At 40.9% G+C, this 21,758-nt stretch overlaps 1 protein-coding gene across 2 annotated transcripts in view; it reads left to right on the forward strand.

The window, feature by feature from the left end:
- The window catches only part of ephx4 (epoxide hydrolase 4), a 58,226-nt gene that overhangs the window by 17,276 nt on the left and 19,192 nt on the right, over nucleotides 1-21,758 (forward strand). For both annotated transcript variants that reach the window (XM_073062666.1, XM_073062667.1), the window contains exons 3-5: nucleotides 7,148-7,305; nucleotides 11,668-11,796; nucleotides 20,808-20,911. In XM_073062666.1, coding sequence (XP_072918767.1) covers nucleotides 7,148-7,305; nucleotides 11,668-11,796; nucleotides 20,808-20,911 — 391 coding nt within the window. The remainder of the gene's footprint in view (nucleotides 1-7,147; nucleotides 7,306-11,667; nucleotides 11,797-20,807; nucleotides 20,912-21,758) is intronic.

The following is a 21,758-nucleotide window of genomic DNA, read 5'->3' on the forward strand; positions in this document are numbered from 1 at the left end:
CATCTCCCATGACACACCGGTCTTCTGCCGACCTCTGATCCCCCCCCCCCCCCCGCCCCGTCTCCAGAGCCACAAGAACTCAGTCCTCCGAAGATGAGCGAAGCTCTTAGGCCAAGCCCTTGACGTGCCAAACAACGGCCATTCATGAAACCCCAAAAACGGTTCCCATTCCCACAAAGAACCGCAGTCAGCATGTAACTCCAGGTCAGGGTCTTCAAAAGAACCCTGAAAGGGACAAATAGAGATATTAAAGATGGAAATAGAGCTGCTTCTGAAGATGCAAGCAAAGGAGTCGTCATTAGGTGCCATTAACCCTCCTAAGCTCCTCCTCCTCCTTTAACGTTACAAGAGCAAAAAGGAATAAGAAGAAAAGTCAAGAGTACAAAGAAGTCAAGTCACTTTTTATTGTCATTTCAATAATAACTGCTGGTAAAGTACACAGTAAAAACAAGACAATGTTTTTCAGGACCATGGTGCTACATGAAACAGTACAAAAACTACACTGAACTATGTAAACCAACACAAAAACTACACTAGACTACAGACCTACCCAGGACTGAATAAAGTACACAGAACAGTGCAGGCATGACAATAAATAATAAACAAGACAATAGGCACAGCAGAGGGCAGAAGGTTGGTAGTCCGATGGCTTGGGGGAAAATCTGTTACATAAGTAATCAGCTGAATGGCGGCATCCAGGATTCTGTCCGTTTCTGTACTCCTGCCGAGTATTTCGTTGCCACAGATGTAGTCCAATTTAATGTCCATTGGGGAGCAGAATGGATGGGAGATCCGGCTGGCTAGGGTTTGCTTTTTTCCTGGCACGGACTCCTGCCCGCTCGCCTCGCTTCTGCCTCTTTGCACACCGCTTACGACGTCTCCATCTCTGGCCACCAGCATCAGGCGACTCCGAGGACTCCAGGCCCGATTCCCTCAGCAAGCCGAGGTCGCGCAATCCAACCAGCAGATCTTCATGAAGGTTTGTTTTTGGGCGATCTCTGTATTGTAGCAGTATCCGGCGAAAAGACCAAACTAAAAAGTAGTTGTGTTCATCTCATATCAATCGAAAGATAACAGCAAATTTCTGTGAGAACAATCAACCTATAACATGGCCAGATTCAAGTGGCGTGACACCTGCTACAGAAAACCAAGAAATTTCTAGAAAAATACAGAAGCAATTGTACCGTAATTACTGAAGAATTACATGTATATAGGAGATTATATAAAAATACAAGCAAGTATAGGAAAGCTAAAGTACAAGTAAAATTAGCAATTCTACACCCCAATCCAACCCCATAATCCACCATCCCAAAAGCTGCTGAAGGATAAAACTGCGGCGCAATCCTTGATGTTTGTACAAATCATAATATTGTGCCTATACTTTATTTAAATTGAAAATCCTTTACTTGAAGTAGCCTTTAACCCAGTGGTACTTTCTATCCACTATTGAAGAAATTAGATAGTGTTTAGTATTCTGATCTTATTGAGAATCTAACCATTTCCTGAAATGGATTATGCAGTGATCATTGTACAGCGATATCAATACCCCTTTCATGTAGAGCAGTGAACCTGGGTCAGTTTCACTGTCTCTCATTTTTATCAATTATGTTGAGAACTGGGCCAGACTTCGCTGAGGTCTGTAGTGAAGCTTGCTGGAGGAAAAGCACATGGTGAATGCAGACAAAATTGATTCAGATTCAGATTTATTTATCACATGTATATTGAAGTTGTACACGTGTAACTTTGTGGACATGCTGTGTAGGCACTGGAATATGTGGTGACACTTGCAGGCTACCCCAGCACACCCTTGAGTATGTTGATTGTTAATGCAAGAAACTGTATGTTTCGATGCTCATGTGACAAATAAAGCTGATATTGAATTGTGGCTATATGAAGGATTTCTCTGCCACGATGAGCCCTGATTTAAACCCCAGCACTAACCCTAACACAAAGGGAGTATAATTCTTCAAAGCTATTGATAATAATGAACAATAGAGTGGGGCTTACTTTACTCCCTCAGGAAATGATCCTTTACCACTGTAGTGAAATCGGCCTTTCCAATTTGTTTGGTAAAAAGGGGCAGTATGGTATCGTAGCAGTTTGTGTAACCCAGTTAGACCAGTTCATTTCCACTGCAGTCTGTAAGGAGTTTGCACATTCCTCACTGTGACTGCATGGGTTTCCTCCAGGTGCTCCAGTTTCCTCCCACAGTCCAAAGACGTGTGGTTTAATAAGTTAATTGGACACATGAGTGTAGTTGGGCAGCATGGGCTTGTTGGGCTGGAAGGGTCTGTTACTGTGTTGTATCCCTAAGTAATAAATACTAGTCAGTTATTGATGATTCCCAGCAACATCTATTTTATGGGTTGCAGCATCTTTCCCATTGCAAGCTGTCCATTGAACTGCACTTTCTGCTGAGCTCAATGGTCAAAACTAAATGAGCCAAACAAAAGGTTTAGCAGCTGGAAAGAATCTAAGTTCTCAGGAACACCTGGTTATTGTTATCAAGGCCTGCAGTTTGCTATTGCAAATATCCGCACTGGACCAGCAGTGAAATAACAAAACTCTATCTGGCAGTTTATAGCCAAGATCTCTTAGCCCTGAACTTAATCTAATGGACTAGAGGTGAAGGATTTATGTCTTATCGGAACCTTCCTCTGTTCCCAAAATAAATATGGCCCACAGCAAAACTCACAAAATGTTGGAGGAACTTAGCAGGTCAGGCAACCTCCATAAAGGGGAATAAACAGTCGCCATTTTGGACCAAGATCTTTCATCAAGACTGGAAAGGAAGGTGGAAGAAACCAAAATAAGAAGGTGCAGGAGGGGAAGGAGTAAAGCCCAAAGGTGATAGGTGAAATGAGGTGAGGGGGTGAGAAATGAGGATAGGTGGAAGATGTAAAGGCTGAAGAAGAAAGAATCTGATGGGAGTGGAGAGTAGACCATGGAAGGAAGGGAACGAGGAAGAAGGGCACCAGAGGGAGGAGATGGGCAGGTGATGAGAAGAAAAGAAGTGATAGGGGAGCTGGAATGGGGAAAGATAAAAAGAGAGAAGAGGGAAGGGGAGAAATTACCAGAAGTTAGGGAAATCGATGTTCATGCCATCAGGTTGGAGGCAACCCCGACGAAAGGTGAGGTGTTGCTCCTCAAACCTGAGAGTGGCTTCATCACGGAGCAGAAGAGGCCATGGGCTCACTCATCAGAATTAGAAGTTCAATTGAAGTGGGTGGCCTCCAAGAAATCCTGCCGAGCTGAGGGACATATGCCAGTGATTGTTCTGAAAACACAAAGATTGCTGTGTCTCTCTGCTCCTTATCAGCTGAACGCTTTAGTTAGACAAAACTGTGGCCGTCACTTGCCCTGCCTATGAAGACATTTTCCAAGCGGTTTAATTAGCTGACTGCTCTCTCTTGCATGCACAGTTCAACATTAGCTGTTGAAGTTATATTCTTAGAACAGACATATTGGAAAATCTCTCGCTCATTGTGTGTTTAAATAAAATTTCTCTATTCTTGCCAGTTTAGACAGGTGAATTAGTCTTATAAGGCAGCTGTCTTTATTACTCTGCCTGTCCCCTGATAAGCTACTACCTGGGACACAAGACTCTGATAGTGAGTCAATCTATATTTAACGTGAAGATGGCCTTCATATCTGGATAGAATGCAATGACCTTTGCAATATATTTACAAAGGGTTGTCCTACATAAAATACTGTAATACAAGGGCATTCTATATTTAAAGTCAAGTGACCTATATATGACATCCTGTAGCACTCAGATGTACCGCAATCATAGTCAATAAGAATAAGCTAACTTGTATCATGTGTGTGTAAAATTCAGCATAAAAATTTAAAATTTACTCACAGTAACATAACAGTAACTAAGTGGTCTCTACGCCTGCTTCAAAGCAACACACACAAAATGCTGGAAGAACTCAGCAGGCCAGGCAGCATCTATGGAAAAGAGTCAACAGTCGATGTTTCGGGACATGGACTCAAGATTTGGAGGAGTAGATTTAGGATGGAGATAAGGAGGAACTGCTTTTCCCAGAGAGTGGTGAATCTGTGGAATTCTCTGCCCAATGAAGCAGTGGGAGCTACCTCAGTAAATATATTTATGACAAGGTTGGATAGAGTTTTGCATAGTAGGGGAATTAAGAGTTATGGGGAAAAGGCAGGTAGTCCATGGCCAAATCTGCCATGATCTTCTTGAATGGCGGAACAGGCTCGACGGGCCAGATGGCCGACTCCTGCTCCTATTTATTATGTTCTTATGAGACCCTTTATCAGGACTGGAAAGGAAGGGGAGAAGTCAGAATAAGAAGGCGCGGTTAAGGATGAAGAAATACAAGGTGGTAGGTGAGAGGTGAAACTGGGAGAGGAGGGGGGTGAAGTAAAGAGCTGGGAAGTCGACTGGTGAAAGAGATAAAGGGCTGGAGAAGAGGGAATCTGATAGGAGAGGACAGAAAAACACGGGAGAAAGGGAAGGGGGAGGAGCACCAGAGGGAGGTGACGGGCAGGTAAGAAGTAAAGGCGTGAGAGGGAAGCAAGAATGGGAGATGATGAAGGGAAAGGGACAATTACTGGAAGTTCGAAGAATCAATGTTCACGCCATCAGGTTAGAGGCTACCCAGACGGAATATAAGGTATTGCTCCTCCAACCTGAGTGTGGCCTCATCGTGGCAGTAGAGGAGGCCATGGACTGACATGTCTGAATGGGAATGACAAGCAGAATTGAAATGGGTGGCCAACTGTGTCAATGCCTTAGCTATAATTATTTGTAAGTTTGAGATTAAAGTTCATTTAAAGGAATATTTATATAAATTACAGGGTGACGTGCTGGTGTAGCAGTTAGCGTAACACTATTACAGATCCAGGGACCTAGGATCAATTCATGCCTCTGTAAGGAGTTTATACATTCTCCCTGTGACCATGTACATTTGCTCCGGTAGTTCCAGTTTCCTCTCACATTGGGCCAAAAGGGCCTGTTACCATTCTGTATCTCTAAATAACTTGAAATAAAATTAAACATTCCTGGTTCCCAAGACTGTGCACATTAGAATTCCGGTTCAATTTATTATGTTGCTGATTATATTCACTCGAATAGAGTTGAGCTTTCCAGAATACCACTTGTGACAATCGTTAGCAATTTTTGAATTAGAATTACCTAACAAAAATGTTTGTATATCCTGCAATCAATTAAACTTTCCAATCCAAAATAAGCTATTGAATATGGAAAATTACACATAATTTATATGTAAATTGAAACACTGAAATAAAGTATTTGACCCAACCAGTCAGATTGAGTTTATGACATTAGAAAATGCTGGAAATGCTCAGCAGGCCAGGCAGTGTGTGCATGGGAAAAGGAACCAAGTTAACATTTCAGGTCAAAGACCCTTTGAGGGGCTTGCTTCAACTTTAAATGTTAGCTTTGTTTCACTTTCCACAGATGCTGTCTGCCTGAGTGTTTCCAGCTTTTTCTGAATTTATTTCGCCTTTCCAGCATCTGAAGTTTTTTCTTTGATTTTCAGTCAGGTTCTATCCTATAATCCAAAATTTAAATCCCTTGTGAAAATCGAGCCTTTTTATCCTCTTTTATTTAGGCCACATCTAAAGTTAATGTGGTGTCTCTAGTTAAAATAATTTCTCTTTGAGTCATTGGGCTCTGGTCAATCCAGTCCCACAGTCTCATCACAATCATTAGGTGGTCCTGACCCTCAGATGGTTTCTAACTTCCGATGCCTTGAAACCATAATCCTCTGATACACAAGGACCTCAACAGTCCAGTGTCTCAATCTTCTGATCCTTTATTGGTTAGTCTGACCTCCCCTTGCCCAACCCTGGTTGAGTTTTCAAATGCCATGACTAATCCAACCAATGCCCATGACTCAACCTTGTTTCTAGGTTACACATTTTTCTTTACAAACATCATAGGGAAAAGTTTGCAATGGATGGACCTCAGATGTTAAAGTCATTTCTTGGAACTGTGGGATTGATCATAGTAGTGCACCACAGTTACTAATGAGAGTGGATCTTAAGTTAAACAGCAGCCATACCCAGTGTTTCAATTGATTTGAAGCGGCGGGGAGGAGGGAGTAATTTTAATTACTCAATAATTCAGTAAATTTGAAACTGAAGTTAATTTTGAATGATTTTACATCCAACAAAATGTTGGTAATATCACTTTGAAAGGCGGGCTACACCAAGTGAAGGTAGCTGGCGGACCTCATACCTCAGTGAGATAGGGGGAATACCTGTTCTAGCACGCAAAATCATCTCTGGTGTACTGTGCAGGTGAGATCCAATGGCCAGGAAGGTGGCTCTGCAACATTTCGTGGAGGTGAAGGGCAAGACAAGGCACAGAAGAAGTGATGGTTATTCACTGCAACCAAGGAAGACCACAGTTGTAACGACTAGTCACACCACTGGGCCCAGACTTCCGAGGTAGAGAGAGTAGAACTGCCCAGTGCAATGGCTTGCCAATTGAAAAACTCTCCCGCACTAAGTTTCTTAGGGTTGCCCAACAGAACAACTGGACATATCAATTGGATATGACAGGAAACCAATCAATCAGTAAGTTTTTAAATTAAATGACTGTTCACAAACCACAATCATCTTGATGATTGTATCATTCTAAAGGATTCCTCATGAACACAAAATGCTGAAGAAACTTAGCAGATTACACAGCATCTACGGAGGGGAATAAGGAGTCAATGCTTTGGGCCGAGACCCTTCATCAGGACCTGAATGTGGGTGCTGCTCTGGGTTTCCAGCATCTGCAGAATACTTTGTGTTCATGTCCTCGTGAGTTTACCCCTACAGGTTTCAAATTGTTCAGATGCCATAAGAGAAGGAAATGGCAAAACAAATACTGGACGCATAACAAGGTGGAACAGAATCTCTGGACCTGTCAGGGGGTTAGAATTCAGCTACTTTTGAACACCAGGCTGCATTAGTGGACCTCCAAAATACAGATTACTTATTTAAAAATATAGCTGTTTCCTCTCGAGTACATGAGAAAGTCTAGGGTTTGTACAGGAAAAGAAAATTGTCATATGTTTAAAATTCTAGGTGGATTAAAGGTCTGAAAATGTATCAGCATGCCTCAATTCAAGTAACCCTATAACAACGCTACTCTTCAATGCAGGTTCTCCTGGCGCTATCAGCTTCAAGAGTTTAAGTGCGAATTCCGAGTTATCGCAGTTGACTTACGGGGATACGGGGAATCCGATGCACCCATCGGTCGTGAAAATTACCAACTGGATTGTTTAATCACCGACATTAAGGAGATTGTGGATTCCCTGGGTGAGTTCTTCAACAGGCTGTCTGATCTGCTTTCCCTGGGGCGTACAATCCTGTGCTGAATCGCCAGAAGGTTTAGCATTTTCTCCCCTCATTTCCTTCTTTCTGCTAAATTCTATCCTCTTCTTTCTTCTCTCTTTCTCTCTATCTATCTCTCTCTCTTCCCCTCTCCCCCTTTTCCCCTCTCTCTCTCCCTCTCCCCCCTCGCTCTTTCAGCAAAATGCAGACACAGTGCCAATGGTTACCACTTTACAGTTTGGCATTGATTTGTAATGATGATTTTTTTAAAGTTTATTGAAGTCTGAAGAACTGCGGATCTATGAACCTTCACATTGTTTCACAGTTAGAATTAACTGGGGGCAGGCAAAGTTTCATTTTCTGCTTTAAGTAGATAAATGTTCACAATTATGTTAGACTGAAGAGCAAACTTCTAATCGTGCTTCAGGCAAAGAGCTTCTTCCAAGCAATTAGAATTATATTGTTCTGTATTCTCTAAAAGGGACTAATTTTTCAAAGTTCATTAATTTAATTAACCCCAATCAAGTAGTTTTATGCAATTCTAGTTCAATGGCAGTAATGAGGAAACTGCGCTCCCACAATTACAACGTGTTAGAACACCGCTTCCATCAGCATCATATGGGGAATATGCCTGATATAGACCATGGAAGTCAAAAAATGTCCTTTGCAGACTGGGAGAACTGATTAAGGAAAAGTTTTGCTGAAGCGTTCAATCTAAACACTACCTGGTGTCACAGGTAGATAGTGTGGTGAAGAAGATTTTTGTTATACTGGCCTTCATAAGTTAGGGCATTGAGTATAAACATTGGAAGTTCAAGGGGTAGTTTTACAAGACAATGGTGAGGTCACATGAGGAGTATTGTGTTCAGTTTTGGTCGCCCAACTGTAGAAAAGATGCTATAGGACTACAAAGCACATAGAAAAGATTTACAAGGATGTTGTCAGGACTTGAAGAGCTGTCTTACAGGAAAAGGTTGGACAGGTGAGTGCTTTGTTCCACAGAGTAAAGAAGACCAAGAGGTGATCTGATGGAAATGCAGTATATAAAATCATCAAAGGTATAGAGTGGATGAACACATTCAGACTTTTTCCCAGTGTTGGTGAATCAATAACTAGAGAGCATAGGTTTAAGGTGAGAGGGTAAAGAATTAATTAGAACTTGAGGGGTAACTTTTTTTTTACATAAAGGGTGCTATGTACATGGAATAAGCTGCCAGAAGAAGAGTTTTTAAACAAGTTTTTGAAAAACAGATCCATGGACTGGAAAGGTTTAGGGGGATATGGGTCAAACTCTGACAATGGGTTGAGCTTGGATGGGGCATCTTAGTTGTCATGGACCACTATTTCAGTGCTGTATGACTCTACTAAATTGGGAAACTGTCCAGCATATTATTTTAATATAATATTATATTTCAATTTTAAAATTTCAATCAGGTGGAAAAATTCACAACTTCGGTATTTTCCTTGGGTGACTATTCCAAAGAATACAAGGTTCATGTACATTACTTTCTGTGCCTCGTATGTCAATTTCCTAATCCTTCAGTGAGGTAATAATTGCTTTAATTGTTGTAGTAAATTCCTCTGCTTTAACCTAATTAAATTCCTGAAGAAAATACAATGTATCTGTTGGTTGGCACAATTACCATTGGTACCAAAATCCCCATTAAGCAGTTGTTAATAAAACTAAATTTGAGAAAGGCCCTTATATGCATATTCTTGCATGTAATTCTGAATCTACAATATGCAGACTAAATGTTCAATGATACATTTATAAAGCTGCAATTTAATTCAGTTTGAACATTTTGAACTTCTTAATCACATTTATTGGTGTGGGGCAAGATTACTGCTGCTTTTGAAAAGTCTGGGCACATTGCAGCTTTTAGATCTCAATGTTAAATCAATAGTCAGGTAACCTTGTTCTCAGTGTGTATCAGATATAACACACACACACAAAATACATCAAAGAAGCCAAACGTAGATCCTAAGCTTCCTGTTGCCTGACATTTCCATCCCTGTCCTCCTCTGACTCAGGTACCCTGTGGCAATAAGGTACCAGCATGGGTGAGGAAAAGCACTTCATCTTCTGTCTGGGTGCTTTGCAGCTTTCTGGTTTCAATATTAAATTGTACAACTTCAGATAGATTTCTCAATCTATCAGTTGTCCATCTGTGATATAACACAAATTCTGGAGGAACTCTGCCAATCAGGCAGCATCTATGGAGAGACAATATTTCAGGGTAAGACCCCTCATCAGGATTTTCATCTGTGATATTATTTGTTTTCTGGTGGCTGGGGAGATTGTGGAGGCATTGGTAATGATCTTTCAAGAATCACTAGATTCTGACATGGTTCCGGAGGACTGGAAAATTGCAAATGTCACTCCAAGAAGGCAGAAGAAAGGAAGTGATAGGCCAGTTAGTTTGGCCTCAGTGGTTGGGAAGATGTTGGAGATGACTGTTAAGGATGAGCTCTCAGGGTACCTGGAGGCAGGTGATCAAATAGGCCAAAGTCAGCATTGTTTCCCTAAGCGAAAATCTTGCCTGCCAAATCTGTTGGAATTCTTTGAGGAAATAATAAGCAACATAATCACTGGATAATCAAGGAGAATTGGTGGGTGTTGTGCACTTGGATTTTAAGAAGGACTTTGACAAGGTGCTGCACATGAGGCTACTTAGCAAGATTAGAGCCCATGGTATTACAGGAAGGAAACTCGTATAGATAGAGGATTGGGTGAATGGCAGGAGGCAAAGAGTGGGAATAAAGGGAGCCTTTTCTGGTGGGATGCTGGCAACCAGTAGTGTTTTGCAGGGGTTAGTGTTAACCACTTCTTTGTATGTTATATGTCAATGATTTGAATGACAGAAATGATAGCTTTGTTGCCAAGTTAGTGGACCATAATAATCATAAGTACTTTATTGATCCCGAGTGGACAGGTAGAAGGGCAGGAAGTGTTGAGAAAGCAGAGAGGTTACAAAAGGACAGAGAGATTAGGAGAATGGGCAAAGAAGTGGCAGATGGAATTCAGTGTCGGGAAGTGTATGACCATGCACTTTGGTAGAAGGAACAAAAGCATAGACTATTTTCTAAATGGGCAAAAATACAAAAATCTACCGTGTAAAAGAACAGGCGTCCTTGTGCAAGATTCTCTAACTTGTATGTTGAGTCAGGGGTGAGGAAAACAAATGCAATGTTAGCACTCATTTCAAGAGGACTAGAATTTAAAAGCACAAATGTAATGCTGAGGCTTTATAAGGTACTAATGATGCCTGACTTGGAATATTGTGAGCAGTTTTAAGCCCCTTATCTAAGAAAATTGTGCTGACAGTGGAGAGGGTTTAGAGGAGATTGATTGGGAATGAAAGGGTTAATATATGAGGACTATTTGATGACCCTGGGTCAGTACTCGCTGGAGTTTAGAAGGATGAAGGGGGGGGAATCTCATTGAAACCTATGAAATGTTGAAAGACCCAGATGGAGTGGTTGCAGAGAGGATATTTCTTACAGTGAGACTAGTACCAAAGATTCCTGGGCTGTTCGCACTGTCCCATAAATCCTGCAGAAAATATCAGGATGAAATAGCTCTTTAAAGATTGGTTACTGAATTATAGATCACTACAGCAGGTCCTTCGGCCTCTCGGTTATTCTGCCTGGCCCCATCAACCCACACCTGATACATGGCCTTCCATAGCCCTCCCGTCTATGTACTTGGCAACTGAACCCCCATCCACCTCTTCTGTTGGCAGCTCATTCCACACTTGCACCACCCTCTGAGTGAATAAGTTCTCCTTAAATAAAAGTTACCCCTCAATTTCGTGTTCAAGGTCCCATAGAATTCACTGTGCTTAAGTGTTTAGCTGATGAGTGGCTGTTAGGTGCTTGTTCACCACTAACCCAAAAATCTGGGCAGTGAAATGTGTACAATTATTAATGGATGTTTGTGGCTTCTCCCTGCTGAAACCCAACGATCTGAGGATATATATTTCTAAATGTGTTCATCCCACAGAATCCCAGAAAAATAAGGTTCAGATTCTCAAGCCTTTGAGAAGCCAGTCAACATATCGGCCGTGGGAACCAGCTGATTGTAGCAACTCATGATCTGGTTTTACTTGGCTTTCAGGATGTGGACATGGAGACACTTTCACAACAACAACTGCAGAGACCGACAGAATTAGTAAGAACAAAGCCTGCAGCCAAATGTAACCCGATCTCGGGAACATCTGTAGAAAGGATGCAATATTACAGAGCCGATAATTAAGCACTGTCACGCTTCTGGTTTTAATCAACATTTCTTACACTCCTTTTCTCTCACGCACAGACTAAGCCGTTGCTTTTTAACCTTTTGTGCAGGCTACAAGAAGTGTGTCCTGGTTGGCCACGGCTGGGGTGGACTGCTTGCCTGGTGTTTTGCCATCTATTACCCAGAGATGCTGAACAAGGTTGTTATTCTGAACTGCCCACACCCTGCAGTTCTTTGTGGTGAGTTCCATTTCAAATCTAATGATAAATGGTCGATGGACTGACGCCCTTGAAGGGTTAATGGATTTATCCAGTGAAAGCCAAGCTTAACAGTGCAAAGGGGTTAACGTCCTTTCTCTATGGCTGACCTCTGTGGGAGGTGGTTGCTGTGTCCCTCCACTGGATTTTTGAAATGATTGAAAGGTATTGGTCAGATCACACTCAGAATACGGTGAGCAGTTTTGGGCCCCTTATCTAAGAAAGGATATGCTGGCATTGGAGATGGTCCAGAGAAGATTCAGGAGAATGATCTTGGAAATGAATGGGTTAATGTATGAGGAGTGTTTGATGGCTCTGCACCTGTACCCACTGGATTTTAGAAGAATGAAGGGGAATCTCACTGACTAGAGAGGATGTGGAGAGTATGTTTGCTATAGTGGGGGAATCTAGGACTAAAGGGCACAGCCTCAGAATAGAGGAACGTCCATTTAGAATGGAGATGAGGAGGAATTTCTTCAGCCAGAGGGTGGTGAGTCTGTGGAATTTATTGCCACGGACAACTGTGGAGGCCAAGTCATTGGGTATATTTGAAGTGGAGGTTAATAGGTCTGTGATTAGTAAGGGAGTCAAAGAATGCACGGAGGAGGCAAGAGATTGGGATTAAGGTGGATAATAAATCAGATGTGATAGAATGGTGGAGCAGGCTTGATGGGCTGAATGGCCTTATTATTCCTGTATGTCTTATGGTCTTTGAAAAAAGAGCATGAGGCTAAGCAATTTTTTGATATAAAAGGTATCAGAATCAGGTTTATTAACACTGACACTTGTGAAATTTGTACTTTTGCAGTAGTAGTACAATATATTTATAAAGTATAAATATATATAAAATATACCATATATTGTAATAAAAACTATTAAAAAATAAATAAGTAGTGAAAAAGCAGTGAGGTAGTGTTCATGGGTTCATTTTATGTTTAGAAATCTGATGGCAGAGGGGAAGAAGCTGTTCCTAAAATGTTGAGTGTGTGTCTTCAGGCTCCTGTGCTTCCTCTTTGATGGTATTAATGAGAAGAGGATGTGTCCAGGCTTGTGGGTGTCCTTAATGATGGATGCCGTCTTTTTGCAGCATCAGCTTTTGAAGTTATCCCCAATGGTATAAGATGTCTCCTAGCTGAAGAAATTCCTCACCTCATCTCAGTTTTAAAGTGACGTCTGTTTATTCTGTGGGTGTGCCCTCAGAATCTCTTGCTAATGGAAACATCCTGTCTAGATCCACTCTATCCAGGCCTTTTGGTAGGTTTCAATGAAATACCACCTCATCCTCTGAACTCCTTCAAGTACAGACCCAGCGATATTAAACATTCGTTTAATCTGTTTATTCAGTAATTTGATTAGGCAAGAAATCTAAAGAGAACAGATGAAAAGGAATTTTTTTCACCAGAAGATGATGACTCTGTGGAATCCATTATCAAAGATGGCTGTGGAGGCCAAGCCGTTGGGTATATTTACAGCAGAGGTTGATAGGTTCTTGATTAGTAAGGGTGTCAAAGGTTATGGGAAGGAGGCAGGAGGATGGTGTTGAGAGGGATATTAAATCAGCCATGGTGGAATGTCAGAGCAGACACAATGGGCAAAATGGCTCAATTCTGTTCCAAAGTCTTATGGTCTAAACATTGTCCTCTGGAGGGTTCTTCATTGGGAATGGGGGAAGAAGCATTGACATATCTTCCATCAGAGCTTTGAAAGCATGTCCTGTTTTCCATTTGGGTGATCAGCTCAACGTGTGTTCCATTTGCATGTCATAAAGCCCTGCCATCATGGAGATTATTTTTTAATAGAGGAGATGCCTTGATTCTAGTTATCACCATTTCAGCCCTAGGAATCAGACTTTCTGAAAATGAATCATCTCTCTTTCTCATCCTCCTTGTGGTGCTTTCATTTGATTGGTGTTAATTAATTTCTATTTTTAAGGTTGTTTCCTTAAATTCATTTGGTTCATTCGTGTATCCTGTATGACATTTCATAGCTAAATCTGAGTAACTAAATTATACCTAATGCAAAAACTACTGCAATAAGTGATATGAAATATAATTCAGAATAGAATTCTACATTCCTGATACCTTTATTCCTGATAGAGGATTATAAAATTATGAGCTTAAATAGAGTAAAGAGTCAAGTCTTTTTCCCAGGGTGAAAATGCCAACAACTGGAGGAGGTATTTCTATAGATGTGCGGTGGAAAGTACACTGACTGGTTGCGTCACAGCCTGGTCTGGAAACACCAAAGGTCTTGAATGGGAATACCTACAAAAAGCAGTGGATGCAGTCCAGTCTATCACGAGTAAAGTCCTCCCCACTGTTGAACACACCTACAAGGAGCATTGTTGCAGGAAAGCAGCATCGATCATCAAGAACTCCACCACCCAGGTCATGCTCTCTTTTCACTGCTGCCATCAGGACGAAGGTACAAGAGCCTCAGGACTCACACCACCATGTTCAGGAACAGTTATTACCCCTCAGCCATCAGGCTCCTGAACCCAGAGGGGATATCTTCACTCACCCCAACACTAAACTGTTCCCACAACCTATGGATTCACTTTCAAGGATTCTTCAAGGACACAGACATAATACATGAAAGGGCCTGTTCCTGTGCTGCACTTTTCCATGTTCTGTGTTCTATCACAGCACTGATCTGAGATTTTACTTAACAAATCTGGATCTCTGCTTCAAAGTTAAACCTTCAGTGGTCAATGCTTGGACCTTTGTTGTTTGTTATGTATGTAAATAGTTCAAATGTGAAAGTACATTATTGAATGGTTATTAAGTTTGCAGATGATACTAAAATAGATAATGTTGTAGATAGTGTAGAACATTATGATAAATTGCAGGGGGAGAATCTTGATCAGGTTGGCATGTGGGCTGAGGATTGTCAAATATAAATGTAAGGTTTTGCACTTTGGAAGATGAAAATGAGATAGGACTTGTAGAGTGCATAGTAGGTTCCTGGGGAGTATTACAGAACAGATGGAACATGTGCATAGTTTGTTGAAAGTGGCGTCACAGGTAGTCAAGGTAGCTAGTGTGCCAAACAAGGCATTTGGCACACTGGCCTTCATCAGCCAGAGCACTGTGTGTGGCATTTTGGAAGCTATGATGCAGTTATATCTGTCATTGATGAGGCCACAAGTGGAGTGGAGTGTTGTGTGCAGTATTGGTCACCCTGTTATAAGAAAGAGTGTTTTTAAAATAGAAAGAGTGCAGAAAGGATTTACTAGAATGGTGCCTGAACTTGGGGCCTTGACTTTCAAGGAGAGGCTTTGTAGACTAGGACTTTATTCCCTGGAATGTAAAAGGTTGAGGTATAGAAGATCATGAGGGGCATAGACAAGGTAAAAACAGATAATCTTTTCCCCCAGAAGGAGGTGCTGAAAACAAGGTTTAAGAATCAAAGCCAAAGGTTTAAAAGAGACATCAGGAGCCACTTCTTTACGCAAAGCGTGGTGCGTATTTGGAATGAGCTGCCAGAAGTAATAATCGTGGTGAGCAAATCAGCAACATGTACGTACCTGGATGGAAGGGGTTTCGAGGGCTTTTGGTGAGTTGAGCTGCAGGATCTGTTTCTCCGCTCTTTGACCCTGCACCATAGAATAGATTCAAAGGAGCAAAGTGCACATTTAGAAAAAATAGCAGGAGATCTGCACCTAAAATAGAGTTGATGAGTATGGAAAATCAATGTAGTTATTTAGAACTTGCAGCTATACACCTGGCACCCAATAGTTACCAACATTATGCCGAACTTATAACTTATTGTGATATCAGTCTCAGGTGGCAGGGTGGAGATGCATCTCTACCAAAGGAGGTGTAAGGCGTTCATTCCCTCCACTAGCCTGCAGGTCAACCTTGGGCCGGGTGTAGCACCTGCTTAGCCCCCCGATCGGGGTAATGTGGAGCCACAGGAGCAGGTGGTGGATGGTCATACGAGCAGTTATATATCACAAGTCCTGTTTATGCGACCACTGATGCCAGACAGACAATCTCTGAAGAGTATTGATAATGGCTGGGGTCACCTGTCTTGTAAAGGCACTGCCCAGAAGAAAGCAATGGCAAGCCACTTCCGTAGAAAGGTTTGCCAAGAAGAATCATGGTCGTGGGACCATGACTGTCTACATCATATGACATGGCACATAATGATGAAGATCAATCTAACCTTTCCTTCCTACATAGCCCTCCATTTTTCTATCATCCATGTAGATACCTGTCCATAAGTGTTGGTTACCTAAAGAACATTGACCAGTTAAACCCTAACCTTCACGCATGGTGGGGAGCAGGGAGGAGGCATCGTTAACCCAACAGTTAATTTAGGTTTGCCACGTTAAAAGCCGCTACTTTAGTTGGCAACGAGAAATATTTGCATTAGTATATCCTCCATGGCTCACTTGTAAAGGAAATGAGTGGACATTATACACCGGGCTCCTACATCAGGCAAGTTGCAGTTTGTCACAGAAATAGAATAAAGTCTTGCTCTCTTTCTGCTAAATATGGGTTGACCTTCCTATCCATTGAAAATTAGTCCTGGTGTCAAAAACAGATTATTTCACATCTATTTTTAATACTCAAGGTCAAATATGATTATATCATGGCAACACACTTCCAATATATACATATACCCAGAGGAAGTTGGAAGATATTTTTGTTAAGGTCAAACAGTGTTCCTTTTACCTACTTATTTCTGAAATTAACCAGATGAATCTATCAATCTAAGAGTCATTGTAAGGCATTCATGGCAAGAAAGATCAAATGAAGCCAGCCTTAGAGAAGCATATTTACTTTGCTCCACTTTGTGCCGTGTGATGGGAACTAATTGACACATCCAATTAAATGCTCCTTTTAATAAAAACAATTTAATTCCTCCCCCCTCTTAACTCAACCTTTTTACATTTAGAACTTTCTCCTCATTTCCCCTGCAGTTCTTTTGTCAATTATCTTAAATCTGAGATTTCTGATTACCAACTCCCGTAGGTACAGAACTAAACTGCACATCATATTAAATGTTTTTTTTAATGAAAATTCTCAGGAGGTGTATATTTCCTACCCTGTAATGAAAGGAATGCGAAGCAAAAAATGTTGGGGCTTTGATTTCCTCTCGCCAGCCCACAGTGATTTCCTGCAACACTGTGTTAAAATGCCTGTTTATTTTAAGTAGATTAACTGTTGTGTTAAAACAACACAGATAAAAATGTAACACCATTTCATTAATCAATGCATGGAGGAGATTAATTTCTGAAATAGTTTTTTATTATTAGATTAGGTAAGAAATTAACTATGAATTCATTACTTCTACTTCTAAGTCAAACCTTATTAAGTTTGATTGTTGCTTCGTCCAATGACAAAGGGAAATTATAATTGACATTGTTGATTTTTCTGTATGGAATACCTTTAATCAGTGGACTCTCCAGGGATCTCTCCTTAAACTTCTGCTATATAGCATCCATTAAAGGTCCTTCAGAAAGAATAATTAGTTTACTAACTGACAGCCACATATGAAAGATGAGTTTTAAATCATGAAGGAAGTTCAAGAATTGGTCACATGAAATTAGTACTATTCTAAATGCAGCACTGATCAGACGTTAGTATAGATCAGAGGTTCCCAACCTTTTTATGCCATGGACCCCTCCCATTAACCAAGTGGTCCGGAGACCCTAGGTTGGGACCTCCTGGCATAGAGAGTTTGATGTGCGGTGCAAAGGAAGGAGGCAGGGAGTTGAAGGAGAGGTCGGATCTAGTCTGAAGCACAAACTCATATGCCATGTAGCACAGATTGGCTGCATGGCATTTTCTTATTCCTACTTTCAGACCACTTGAAATTTAATGTGGACACGTCATGACTATGTTTAAGCAATCTCTAGAAGAAAATACTCTGAAGACAGAATATAATATAATATTAATGGTAAGACTCTTGGTAGTGTGGAGAGATCTCAGGGTCTGTGTCCTTAGGAGGTTGGCAGTGTTGTTAAGAAGTAGTATGGTGTGTTGGCATTCATCAACTGTGGCACTGAGTTCAAGAGCTAGGAGGTAATGTTGCAACTATATAAGACCTTAGTCAGACCCCACTTGGAGTTGTGGTCACCTCACTACAGGAAGGATGTAGATACTACAGAGAGAGTGCAGAGGAGATTTACAAGGATGTTGCCTGGACTGGAGAGCATGCCTTATGAGAATAGGTTGAGTGTACTTGGCCTTTTTTCCTTGGAGTGACGGAAGATGAGAGGTGACCTGACAGAGGTGTATAAGATGATGAGGGCATTGATCGTGGATAGCCAGAGGCTTTTTCCCAGGGCTGAAATGGCTAACATGACGGGGTACAGTTTTAAGGTGCTTAGAAATAAGTACCAAGGGGCTGTCAGGGGTAAGTTTTTCACAGAGGGAGTGGTGGGTGTGTGGAATACACTGCCGGCGGCGGTGGTGGAAGCAGATACAATAGGGTCTTTTAAGAGCCTCTTAGAAAGGTACATGGAGCTTAGAAAAATAGAGGGCTATGCGCTAGGGTAATTCTAGGCAGTTTCTAGAGTAGGTTACATGGTCAGTACAACATTGTGGGCCGAAGGGCCTGTAATGTGTTGTAGATTTCTATGTTCTATAATATGAAGAAACACTTTACATGCATTCAGGTTGTAAGCTTCATATACAAATTGCATTGAGTGCCAAGCTGATGTACTGTAAGTCCAGGCCAGAGTCTCATGCATTGGAACCTTGGGTAGAAGAAGAGCAAGCGTGCAGGTGAGTGCTGGAATCTTGGGGGAGCTGACGGGGGGAAATTATGATTCGTGTAATTGGTTGCTTGTTAGTCGGTGCAGTTGGGTAGGTCAAAGGGCCATTTTCTGTGACAGAATGATTCTAATATTTCTGGTTTATGGAAGCCTAGAAAGGGAATGATTGAAAGCTTGAAGATACACTTCTGCATTTACATCATAACTTATTTATACACTGAGATTAATTGCATTTTTAATTGCTTTTTATCTTTTCTCTCCACTCACTTTTGATCTTCCCTTCTTTCACTTCCTGTATTTTTTCTTTTACTGTCTGTGTTTAAATTTAATTTGTCATTGAGTTAAACCTTTGGTCCTGACTATCCAATAAGTGTATTAGTGTACTTTAGCTCAGTTTCAGCCAGAAGTTTATTGATGGTGAGGTACAACGTTCTGATGAGCACAATTGAGGGGAGGATTACTGTAATGACACAGCCTTGCCTGATCCTAGTCTGCAAAGTGCCAAAGTGTCTGGAGGACAAGATCAGGTTAGCAACGTTAACTAACTGCAGATGGTAGCCAAATTTGAACGGGATTCTCCAAGTGTGATTTGGTATCAGGTTTTGTCTGAAGGTGCTTTTGCAAAACATCTTGGAGGACTTTGTACATCAGAGGTGCCATGAAATGGAAGTTGCTGTTGGACTTCAAATCTTATCATGACAGGCTGCCTGAGGTCAAACTGACGCATAATATTCGTTCATAAAGGTCACTAGGACCTATACCTAGTCTGGCTTAAATGAGGCTCCAGATTCAAATATTCTGTGTAACACACCAGGAGGATTTTTTTTTACACAAGTTAGGAATATTTACAGACTCCCAATGCAAAGCCTGAAAGTGCATACCACCAGGCTCAAGGACAGCTTTAATCCCCCTGCTATGTGATTTTTGCACGAATCTCTTGTATAATAAAATGGACTTCTGGCCTCACAATCTACCTCATTATGATCTTACATGCATTTTTTTTGGTAGCGTTTGCTCTTTATTGATATCGTTTTATGTTACTCTAGCTGTGCGCTGTGTAATGATCTGATCTGTATGGACAGTATGCAAGGCAAGCTTTCATTGTGTCTCAGTACGTGTGACAATAACGAACCGATACTGGTACGTCACGTGATGTTCAGAAGCTTTCAAAGGTGCCCAGTAATTTGTTAGTATTGAAGCCTTCTCACACAGACGATCACACAATGAACAATTAATCACTGGATTTTTACAAAGTAAAGATAATTACTAAATCACTGATTAGCTCTTATCCTTATCATCGTGAAGCTGTTTTCGTTCAATGTAACAGGAAGTTGAACACAACTTCGGGATTTATGCACTGGCTCAAGTCGATAGAAAATTCTGAACCTGCTGTAATAGATTTCACTAAATAACTGACAGGTAAGAAGCTAGGTAGCTGGATCCATGGGAGCAATTTTCTTTGGGGTCAGAAACAAGGGTCATTACATTAACACAATGTAACTTCCAGGTCTGTATTAAAATTGCTACCTCCTCCTTTCTTAGTAGAGGTTGTATTGATAGAATTTTTTTTTTTAATCAGCAAAACATTTGCTCCAGATAGATATTTTCAACCACCGCCTGCAGTTCATCTATTTCGGTCACCACTGTTGCTATTCACTCGGTGGCCATTTTATTAGATACAGGAGTAGAACCCAGTGTTGTCTTCTGTTGCTGTAGCCCATCCACTTTAAGGTTCAACATGCTGTGCACTGAAGGATGCTTCTCTGCACACCACTGCATGGTTATTTGAGTTACTGTCACCTTCCTGGAAGCTTGAACCAGTCTGGCCATTCTCCTCCGACCTCTGTCATTAACGAGGCATTTTTGCCCACAGAGCTGCAGTTCACTGGGTGCTTTTTAATTTTCACATCATTTCCCTGTAAAATCTAGACACTGTGCGTGAAAATCCCAGGAGATCAGCAGTTAAAGATGCTCAAACCACCCTGTCAGGCATCAACAATCATTCCACGGTCAATATCACTTAGATCACATTTCTTCCCCATTCTGATGTTTGGCCTGAACAACTGAACCTCTTGACCATGTCTGCATGCTTTTATGCATTGAGTTGCTGCCACATGATTGACTGATTAGATATTTGCATTAACAAGCAGGAGTACAGGTGTACCTAATAATACTGAGTGTACGTTGCATTAAAATATTCATTGTTAAAGCATCCTAAAGAAACTCCCCAAATTTGAATGCATTCTATTGATACATTGTTTTTCAGATTATCTGGTGCGACATCCCTCCCAGCTGATGAAATCGAGTTATTTTTTCTTTTGCCAAGTGCCGTGGCTTCCTGAATTTGCTCTAACCATAAGTGACTTCAAGGTGAGCTGTGATTCAGACACAGGAGAATTGATTGGAAGGGTCATTAAAATTTATAACGTGTAAACAAAACTAATGATTTCATTAATTTTAATTTCTAAATCCAAGAACTTACAGTTATTTTAGGCCAGTAATAAATTGTATGAGTTTTGTATCCTTGTTGATGATATAGAAAAGGTTTATCTGGGCAATTATAACATTGCTTTACTTTCTGCTAATAGATTATAGTTGGGAGTTTGTCTCCCACATTTAAATTTGGGGTTAAGTCACCCCTTGTTAATCTTGATTTGCTCTTCAAGTCCAAGTTCATTGTCATTCAACCATACACATGCATGCAGCTAAATGAAACATCGTTCCTTTGGGGCCTAGATGCAAAACACAGTACATGTAGTCCCACACAGTATATAATTACAATCCATCACATACAGTCACAAAATAATATTAGCACAAGTAATGAACTCACTGAGTAAATTGTTGCTATTGTTTGCAATACAAACCATGAGGCCTGACTATGGAGCATATCTTTACGTTATTTTGAATCTGTTGGATCTTGGTTCATGCATGTATTACATGTACTTCATTGAAATGCTTAGATAAACTCCAACATTCAAAGTACATTTTATTGTCGAAGTACATATAGGTCACCATATACAACCCTGAGATTGACTTTCTTGTGGGCATACTCAATAAATCCATTAACTATAATAAAATCAATGAAAGACTACACTAAGAGACAGTGTGTAAGAGGCAGCAAAATGTGCAAATACAGAAAGAAATACTGCTACTAATAGTAATAAGCAAGAAATATTGAGAACATGAGATGAAGTATCTTGACTATGAGTCCATAGGT

Source organism: Hemitrygon akajei, chromosome 12 (genome assembly GCF_048418815.1).
Source record: "Hemitrygon akajei chromosome 12, sHemAka1.3, whole genome shotgun sequence".
In the NCBI taxonomy this organism is placed as follows: Eukaryota; Metazoa; Chordata; class Chondrichthyes; order Myliobatiformes; family Dasyatidae; genus Hemitrygon; species Hemitrygon akajei.